Raw genomic sequence first — 10275 nt, 5'->3', positions numbered from 1 at the left:
GGCTCAGGCAATCCACTCACCTCAGCCTCCCAAAGGCATGGGATTACAGGCTGAGCCACCGAGCCCGGCTAGAAATTTTATTTTTATTATTTCTTCAAATACTTTCTCTTCACTGTGTTTATGTTTCTTTCCTCCTGGAACTCCTGTTTCCGGGAGCTTAGCACTCCTACTTCTGTCCTCGTGTCCTGTAACTTTCCATTTTCTACCTCTTTGTCCCTTTCTGCTGCCATCTGAGACCCTCAATCTAATCAGATCTCATGCATTAATTTTCATCTCTTCCTTTCTACTGTATCTTATAACTGTATTTCTTTATTTCAACTTTTTTACCCCTAATGTTGCTGTACCTAGTACTTCCACTGATTCTTTTTATACTTTCTTGTTCTTAAATACATTTTGCTAATATCTTGTCTTCTCTCAGTAAGTATATGTATCATGCTTATTTTAAATTCCTTGTTCTTAGCAGGGCACGGTGGCTCATGCCTGTAATCCCAGCTCTTTGGGAGGTAGAGGTGAGGTGATTGCTTGAATCCAGGGTTGAGACCAGCCTGGGCAACTTTGCAAGACCTCATCTCTACCATCAATCAATCAATCAAATTAGCTGAACATGGTGGCATGTGCCTATAGTTCCAGCTAGTTGGAAGGCTGAGCCCGGCAGGTCGAGGCTGCAGTGGCTGTGAGCATGACACTGTTCTTCAGCCTGGGTGACAGAGTGAGACTCCAACTCAAAAAAAAAAAAAAAAAAATCCTGGTTCTTTTATTTTAGTAATTCGGATTCAAATGGTAAATGCCATATGATCTGTTTATTTCTTTTGGAGGTCAGTTCTTTTGGTCCCATGAGCCTTTGCTCTCTTGAGGAAATCATTCGTGTGTCTGGGAATGTGTCATAAGTGAGGGCCCACGGCCGGGCTCCAGTCCACGTCAGCCCTGCTGGGTTAGGGCAAGGAAGAGGACGAGCCTGGGGCTGAGCAGCCCGGCTTGGGGGTTCGTCCTTCGGAGTTGACCCCATCCCAGGCACTCCTCTGCTCAGAGCTCCACCTTTCAACTCAGAGAAGTAGAACGGGAAAGGGTCGTCCAGCAGGCATGAAGGTTAAGGAAGGAGAAGGTACCGATGGCTGCTAGTCAGTTTTCCCCTGCTGACATTAGTGCTTCCCTCCTGAGGGTTCGTGAACTGCTCTGACATAACCCTCTGGACACTCTGACCCAGTGACCTAGGCTTTTGCTAGACTTTTCTGCTTTCAGTAGTGAAGGAGAGGACAGCGATCACCTTAATTCATGGTACATGGGGCGAGGGCAGGATTTTCCTTTTTAAGTTTCCCCAACTGGTCCTTCTACTGTCATCACTAGCAGCCCTCCACCCTGAAACACACCGGTTCAACTCTCCATTTCACAGGATTTTGTTGCGGTTTTTCACTCGGTTCCTAAAATCCAAATTTCTGCTCAAACTTCATTCCTCCAGGGTTGATTTGTGGAGAGGGAGCCACAAATCCATGCTGTTTCACCATTTACATAGGAATAGAAATCGGTGTTTGAATTTCTATAAAATATGAAACCTGTGATGGCAGCAGACATCTCACTAAGGGATTACCTTGAGGAGAGTTTATTTTAATGGCTTTCAGTGAGAATATCTAAAGCAATGCCATTTGATGTCATGTGGAAAATATGTAGAAGCGCTCAATACTAACATTCAAATCAAGCTTGTCATAGTCGCCAGATGTTTTAGCTCAGGAGTTGGCAGACTCTTCACTCATGAGTTTCATTGGATCTGGTGTTCTCAGGAGAAGAGAGAAGGAAAGAGAGACAGGTGAGAGAAGGGAGAGGCAAGGCACCACTAATTGCTTCAGTCGTCAAAAGTGGACAGATTTTTAACATTTTTCTTTCACAATGGAATAGTATGCAGCCATAAAGAAAAACAAAATGATGAACTTCGCAGCAACTTGGATGGAATTAGAGTCCATAATACACAGTGATTGATCACAGAAACAAAGATCTGAGCACCACATGGACTCACTCATAAGCAGACCCTGAACATTTATCATAATATCATAAGAAAGGGATTGGCGGGAGTGGGACAGTGCTGGAGGGGTGTGTGTATGGGGGTACACATAACAGCAGTAAGGGTACCCACACTTTACCTGTACAATGACCATGAATGTGCCTAACCCTGAATTGTACCCCACATCTTTAAAATAAAAAATAAGGGGGAAAAGGTGGATAGATTTCTATCCCAAGAGCTTTCCCCTATTGGTCTAACTCTTATTTGGGATGTAAACACAAAAAAATTTTTGAGTAAAATTGTGAGTTGCCCTCTCTGAAATTGCTGGGGTTTTTTGTGAGTTGCTCTCTCTGAAATTGCTGAGTTTTTAATGATTTCAGCAGATCGCTTTACCAGTTACTAGACTGTGCCTTCTATTACAGCTGCTAGAAAGGTATACAAGCACAAGTTGCTGGACGGTGTACGGTCTCTCACAGGTAAGTAAGAAGCCAGGTGAAGCTGAGACTTCTTACACTTTACGTTTGCTTTTGAAAAACCACATGTACTTTGTTGATAACAAATTTATCAGTTACTTTTTATTACATATTTTTGTCTCATTTATTATTTTGAACAAAACTACTTTTGAATAAATGATTTTTTTTGCTCTATCACTGCATTTCAAATCCACTTTTTATGAGATTGGTCTACATTTATTTTTATTTTTGTTTGAAAGGAACAGGTGTTGAACTTCAAGGTTGCACCAGAAAACAAAGTGTTGGAAGAAAGACTGTGTCAGGATTTAAGAAAGACCATGTTAGCCGGGATCGGTGGCTCAGCCTGTAATCCCGCGCCTTTGGGAGGCTGAGGTGAGTGGATTGCCTGAGCCCGCGGGTTCAAGACCCGCCTGGGCAGCGAGACCTCATCTCTACAATAAATCAAAAATCAGCCAGGTGTAGTAGCACGCGCCTATAGTTCCAGCTACTTGGAAGACTGAGGCGGAAGGATTGCCGGAGCCCAGCAGGCGAGTCTACGGTGTCCGGGAGTGGCCACTGCACTCCAGTCTGGGGCGACCAAGTGAGACTCCAACTCAAGAGAAAAAAAAAAGGAAGAAAGACCATGTGAGCCAAACACAGGAAGAAACCAAACACAAACTTAACCACCTAGATCTTTTTTTAATGAAAAGTCTCAGATATGAACTTGACCTTGTTATCTATGCTAAATCTGATCAACAGAATGGTTAAGGATACTGGGGCTCATGGTAGTTTCACACAAATAATGTCAAGTATTTCTTGAGTGCCTGTGATCTTCAAGGTCTTAAAATTATTTTTATTTGAAAGTTTATCTGTTTTATTTCTCCCATGTAGAACATTCTGAAATGTTGGGGGGAAATGTAGGAAAAGTAATTTTTTACTTTGGTGAACAGGATGAAAAGTCACTCGTTCTTAGCAGGAGCTGTGGAAGTGAAATGTTTTAAGCAATTTTCGGTAGCAATGTTTGGATATAAAGGTTTCAAGCCTTTGATGAAAAAACATTAAGGAAATAGTGTTAAAGAAATGCCATGCAGCAAGCAGAAAGATCTCAAGACGATGGCTTTGATTTTTATTTTATTTATCATATCCGTTTTTAAAAAATACAATTGTAAAGGCGGTTTCTTGCCAGAATTCACCAGACTTGCCTGACTCTCCAGTTTCTGCCTTATGTGTGTCCCATGAGAGCTATAGTCAGGTCCTCTAGACAAAACTGAGGGACCAGGTTCCCATACAGTTCTTTTCACATAAACAGTTTTACTGTTTGATATTGTTTACCCTCTAGTTAATTCATGGACATTCCTGACATTTTTCACTTTAGCATTATTGTGTGCTTTTCTCATTCCTGTCCTCTGTCTTCTAAGGGGTGAAGTTCAGTGCTAATAAGCTAGCACCCTTCCTGGAAAAGATGGGCTTTGAGCTTGAGGAAGAGGAATACCGAGACCTAGAACACCACCTGCCGGTTGATGGTGAGCCGCTCTTGAAGGGGAACTTTGAAGTCATCTATGAGAATTTCTGAAACGTATCTGGAACGTATATTCCTCTTATTAGTTGAATAAGTCCAAATTATTCCTTTAAAATCTTTCTTCATTTCTAATGCAAGTGTTTATAACATAACGTTATGCAAAACATTAAGGGTTATCAGTTCTTGCAGTAGGCTTTATTGAGCACCTGGTATACAGGAACAGTTAGGGACACAAAAACTAAGATGACGGCTTTTCTGGCTTCAGGAGTTTATGGTTAGTAAGGAGTCTCATATGCAGACATGTCATCTTAATACTATGTGGCAGTGCTATAATACTGACTATAATAATGAAATCGTAGAGAGGCTTCTCAGAAGACATGTAGAAATTCTCCAGTTGGCCAGGCTCAGTGGCTCAGCCTATAATCCCAGCACTTTGGGAGGCTGAGGTGAGGGAATTGCCTGAGCCTGTGGGTTCGAGACCAGCCCGGGCAACATGGTGAGACCTCATCTCTACAATAAATCAAAAATTAGCTGGGTATAGTAGCATGTGCCTGTAGTTCTGGCTACTTGGATGGCTGAGGCGGAAGGATCGCTGGAGCCCAGCAGGTCGAGGCTGCCGTGGTCGGGAGCGGCCATTGCACTCCAGTCGGGGTGACAGAGTGAGACTCCAACTCAAAAAAAAAAAAAAAAGAAAGAAAAAGAAATTCTCCAGTAAAAAGGATGTTCCAGATGAGAAAAGCAATGTATACAAAAGCATAAATGCATACACAATCACAGAATGTTAGGAGAGTGGGATTGTGGGTAGAATGCACTCTGTATTATAAAATGGCAGGACAAAAGGCTAGAAAGGTGGGTTGCCAAGACCGGAGGGCTAGCTAGGTCAGCCGCCATCCTCTTGGGTCAGTTTTGGAAATTTGTGCCTTTCTAGACATGTGCCCATTTCATCTATGTTGTCTGAATTGTTGACATGAAGTTGTTTGTGGTAGTCCTTTATATTCCTTTGAATTTCTACAGAGTTAATGATGATGTCCTCTCTCCTAATTTTGATCTGAGTCTTTTTTCATTGAGTTTAGCTAAAGATTTGTCAATTTTGTTTATATTTTCAAAAAACTAACATCAATTTTCCTTATTGATTTGTTTCCCATTTTATTGATCTCAGCTCTAGTCTTTGTTATTTCCTTCTTCCAGCTTACTTGGGGTGTGGTTTGCTCTTCTTTTTCTAGATTCTTAACGTGAAAGTTTATATCATGAATGTAAAATCTTTCTTCACTTCTCAGACAAGTGTTTATAACTGTAAACTTTCCTCTAAGCATTGCTCTGGTTGCATTCCAAAATGTGTGTGATATGCTGTGTTTTTACTTTCATTCGGTTAAAAACACTTTCTAATTCCCCAGGTAATTTATTCTTGGTCCATGGGTTATTTAGAGATGTGTTGTTTAATTTCCAAATATTTATGGATGTCTCAAATTACCATCTGGTGTTGATTTTGAATTAATTAATGTGTGGTCACGAACAAACTTTTCTATGATTTCAGTTCTTTTAAACTGAATGAGTCTTATTTGAGGCCTAACATATGGTCTGTGCTGGCGAATGTTCCACAGGTGACAATACTGGCCATCACCTTGATCCTACTGGTTTTCTGTTTAGTTGTTCCATCCACTACTGAGCGTGAGGGACTGAAGACTCCATTGACAACACTGGAATTGTCTGTTTCTCACTTTTAGCCTTCACACTACAGGCAGTGGCATATTTAGAGCATTTCTCTCTTGGAAAATCAGTGTTGGTGGAAATATAGAGGGCCTTATTGGAAGCAAAGACTCAAACTTGAAAGATATTGATGGCCATGATCCAATAAGAGATAATGAGAGTCCAGGCAAAGAAAAGGAAATGAACGTAATGATGAATATGAGACTGATTAGTGAATGGCTTTAGAATTAACATGTGTTGATTGAAATGAATAGGGCTTGGTGACTAATTACATGTGAGTTATGAAAAAGTAGAAGAAGCCAGGCTGGGTGGCTCAACCTGTAATCCCGTGCTTTGGGAGACTGAGGTGGGTGGATTGCCTGAGCCCCCGGGTTCGAGACCCGCCTGGGCAACTTGGCGAGACCTCATCTCTACAATAAGTCAAAAAATCAACCAGGCTTGGTAGCGCATGCCCGTAGTTCCAGCTACTCGGAAGGCTGAGGTGGAAGGATCGCCAGAGCCCAGCAGATTGAGGCCACTGCATTCCAGTCTGGGAGACAGAGTGAGACTCCGACTCAAAAAGAAAAAGTAGAAGAATTTTAGGAAGGGACAACACGATGAGTAAGTCATCAGTTGTACAAGCCAAGACAAGACTTCAAGAAGAGGTTCAGGGGACAATGTCAAGAGAGTAGCTTCAGTGTTAGACAAGCTGAGTTTGAGATAGCAAAACACTGAGTTAGAAAGATGCATGAAGAGATGGTTGGACTCTTTGGAAAGCAGTGTGGCAATTTCTAAAAGAACTAGACAATGACCTTCCATATGACCCAGCAATCTCGTATTGGGAATATATCTGAGGAACTCAAATCATTCTTCAAAAAAGATACCTGCACATGCATGTTTATTGCAGGACTATTCACAATAGCAAAAACATGGAACTGCCGGACTCGGTGGCTCAACCTGTAATCCCGTGCTTTGGGAGGCCGAAGTGAGTGAATTGCCTGAGCCCATGGGTTCGAGACCTGCCTGGGCAACTTGGCGAGACCTCATCTCTACAATAAATCAAAAAAATTAGACGGGTGTGGTAGCGCGCGCCTGTAGTTCCAGCTACTTGGAAGGCTGAGGCGGAAGGATCGCCGGAGCCCAGCAGGTCGAGGCTGTGGTGGCCGGGAGCAGCCACTGCACTTCAGTCTGGGCGATAGAGTGAGACTCCAACTCAAAAAAATAAATAAACATGGAACCAACCGTGCTGCCTATTGAAACTGGATTGGATTTTTAAAATGTGGTGCATGTACATGATGGAATATTATGCAGCCATAAAGAAGGACAAACATATGGACTTAGAGTCTATCATAATCAGTGATCTATCACAGAAACAAAGAACTGAGTACCACATGTTCTCACTCATAAGCGACTCCTGAACATTTACCATAATACAATAAGAAAGGGATTGGCAATAGGATAAGGGAAGGAGGAGTAGAATACAATATCAGTAAGGTCACCTGATCTCAAACCAGGCAAAGTGGGGACCAAAAGGAGGCCCAAATGTCACCTGTACGATGACCACTTGTCTACCTAATCCTGAATTATACCCCACATCTTTAAAATTAAAAAAAAAGATGGTTGGAAATGAATACTCTAATAATTTATCTTATTTTTCTTAAACTAGGAGTTAGCAAAGCTTTAGGGGTATGTCAGAGCACTGATAAGATTATTAGCAGGCCAAAGGGAGAGGCAAAATAATAAATAAATGGAATATCTGATAGGGAAAGTTTGAAAGTAAACAAATAAAATAAGGAGGAAATAGTAGTAAGAGCAAGACAGAGAAGAAGAATTTACCTGGGGTAAACTGTGAACTGCCTGAAACAACAAGTGTAAAGTGGAGAGTATCAATAACTCCCCTTTATATCAATCACACCTGACATATGCTAGCATGCCTCATAATAGTGATACCTACAAGCATCCAGTCAGAAAAATTGCAAAATAATAGCCCTCTTGGGAAAAAATAGCAAAAACCTGGATTCTTCCCACTGGCTTCACTGCTTATATGGCATCATGGAAAGATGTTGGAATTTGGAATCAGCCAGACACAGATTTGAATCTCAGCTCTGAAAGTCTTGGGGTGTGCAAGATTGATCATATTCACCCCTCTGAATCTTACTTCCCTTCTGTTGAAAATAAAATAAAATAATAGGTACTTTCCACAATGTTGTGAGTTCTTAGCATAGGCCTTAACACCCAGTAAAAATTTAATAGTAGCTTTTTTTTTTAAGTTGGAGTCTCACTCTGTTGCCCAGGTTAGAGTGCAGTGGTACACTCACAGTCACTGCATCCTTGACCTCCTGTGCTCAGGCAGTCTTTCCACCTCAGCCTTCCAAGTAGCTGGAACTACAGGCACCCATCATCATACCTGGCTAATTTTTTTTTATTTTTTAGCGACAAAGTCTCTCCATGTTGCCCAGGCTGATCTCGAACCCCTAATCTAAAGCAATCTTCTCGCCTTCACCTCCCAAAGTAGTGGATTACTGGCATGAGCCACCGCACCCGACCAGTAGTTGTTATTATTACTATTCATTAGTAGTAATAATAACAATCAGTATGTACTTATCTCAATGAATAAATGCACTAATCTCAATGCTTGGTTATGGCTTTGCTCTGGTCAGAAGAAAGTAAATTTTTCATAGAATAGTTTTTATTACTGGAAATACATACTTTGCCAGCATTCTTGATCTACCAAGAAAGGATTGAGATGTTTTTTTCTTATCTCATTTTCCGAGTATCTTGAAACTTTACTGGAATGCCACAATGATCTTAGTTGTGGAACTGTCAGCCATCTCCTTGAGTGCTACTTTTCAAGTTAATGAGCCCATGGGAAACAGCATTAGAGACCTAGTTAGGCTATTTAAGAGTCTCTGTGGTGACTGGGCATAGTGGCTCACGCCTATAATCCCAGCATTTTGGAAGACCAAAGTGAGAGGATTGCCTGAGCCCACAGGCTAGATCCTGGGCATCTTGGCAAGACCTCATCTCTACAATAAATCAAAAAATTAGCCAGGTATATTGGTGCACGCCTGTAGTTCCAGTTGCTTGGAAGGCTGAGACAGGAGGATCACCTGAGCCCAGCAGGTCGAGGCTGCAGTGGCTGTGAGCGTGCCACAGGCTGGACGACAGAGAGAAACTCTGACTCAAAAAAAAAAAAGTCTCTGTGGACCTAACTAAAATACTGAGAGTGGATAAGACATCTTTCTGAGAGGCGCTGACCACCTATCAGGCTGTCCCCTAAAGTACCCAATCTAAGAGACAGTATATCTATGTAACAAAATTACACTTGTACTCCTTAAATGTTTAAAAACAAAAAACAGAATAAAAAGATTTTTTTTAATTAATGTTGTTAAAGTTCAGTTAGGTTGATCAAAATTCCTTTCTTGATATTGAATGTGGATACCAGAAGAATAGACACTCTAAGTGTGGACTGAGTATGGAAGTAGGCGTTGAGTTCTCTGTTGTTGAATTTCCTTTTTGCAGAAATGGGCCTTGTTAAGGCTCCAAGTCGAATCTTCCCTATTAGAGCACTTGCCCTTTTCAGTAGCTTGGCAGTCTCGTAATGAACAAAACAGCCTTCTACCAGACATGGAGGCAGAAAGGGCTACTTTCTCAGTGTCAGCCAACATTCTACTCTAGAGTTTACTATCTGAATACAATAAGAGGGGGTGTTTTAAGTATGGAGTAAGGCTCCTTTTTTATAATCAGAGTTTTTCCATGTTTTCCATTTGGAAAGAAAACAGGATAAAATTTCTAGAACAAATCATTACAGTGTGCTGAATTTGGTGTATTACTTTTAGATCCTCTATTTCTTTCTTTCCTTTTTTTTTTTTTTTTTTTGAGTCGGAGTCTCACTGTCACCCAGACTGGAGTGCAGTGACCGCTCCCGGCCACCGCAGCCTTGACCTGCTGGGCTCTGGCAATCCTTCTGCCTCAGCCTTCCAAGTAGCCGGAACTACAGGCGCGCACTACCATGCCCAGCTAATTTTTGATTTATTGTAGAGATGAGGTCTCGCCAAGTTGCCCAGGCGGGTCTTGAACCCACGGGCTCAGGCAATTCACTCACCTCAGCCTCCCAAAGCGTGGGATTACAGGCTGAGCCACCGAGTCCGTCTAGATCCTCCATTTCTATCGTTGTTTTTATGCATAAAATTCTGTCTTGTCTTACAGATGAGGGGAGGGTCAGAGTGGATGTGGTAACGGATGAAGGATATCTCTTCACAGATGGGTTAGGTTTTGATTAATTCATTGTGCGTCTATCATATCCCATGTGTGGGTCGACAAAAACCAACCTTCCAGGAGCTCATGTGGCTGGGCCAGGAAAAAGTACATAGAAGTCAATGCAACAAAATGTCGCAGGTGATGCACATACCTGTACCGAGAGCCACGTGAGGTGGAGAGGGCAGAATGGTCACTCGCACGCAACGAAGTGAGACAGGGAAGCGGCTTAGTGGAGTGGGCTGCACATGACTTAATCCTTAAAAATGAGTCAATGTTTAGCCAGTCACGGTGACTCATAATGCCATCTCAGCACTTTGGGAGGCGGAGGCGAGAGAATTGCCTGAGCCCATAGGTTCAAGACCAGC

General features: G+C 42.0%; 1 protein-coding gene across 1 annotated transcript in view; it reads left to right on the top strand.

Moving 5' to 3' along the window:
• LOC103277171 (signal transducer and activator of transcription 3-like) overlaps window positions 1–10275 on the top strand; it is a 68023-nt gene that overhangs the window by 33218 nt on the left and 24530 nt on the right. The window contains 2 exon segments of the mRNA XM_021707313.1: window positions 2416–2469; window positions 3864–3968. Of these exon segments, the coding sequence (XP_021562988.1) occupies window positions 2416–2469; window positions 3864–3968 (159 nt within the window).

Source organism: Carlito syrichta, unplaced genomic scaffold, assembly GCF_000164805.1.
Source record: "Carlito syrichta isolate Samal-C Ts95f unplaced genomic scaffold, Tarsius_syrichta-2.0.1 Scaffold316495, whole genome shotgun sequence".
NCBI lineage: Eukaryota > Metazoa > Chordata > Mammalia > Primates > Tarsiidae > Carlito > Carlito syrichta.
Note: the sequence above shows the minus strand (reverse complement) of the source record. Positions and strands in the feature narration are given on the sequence as shown.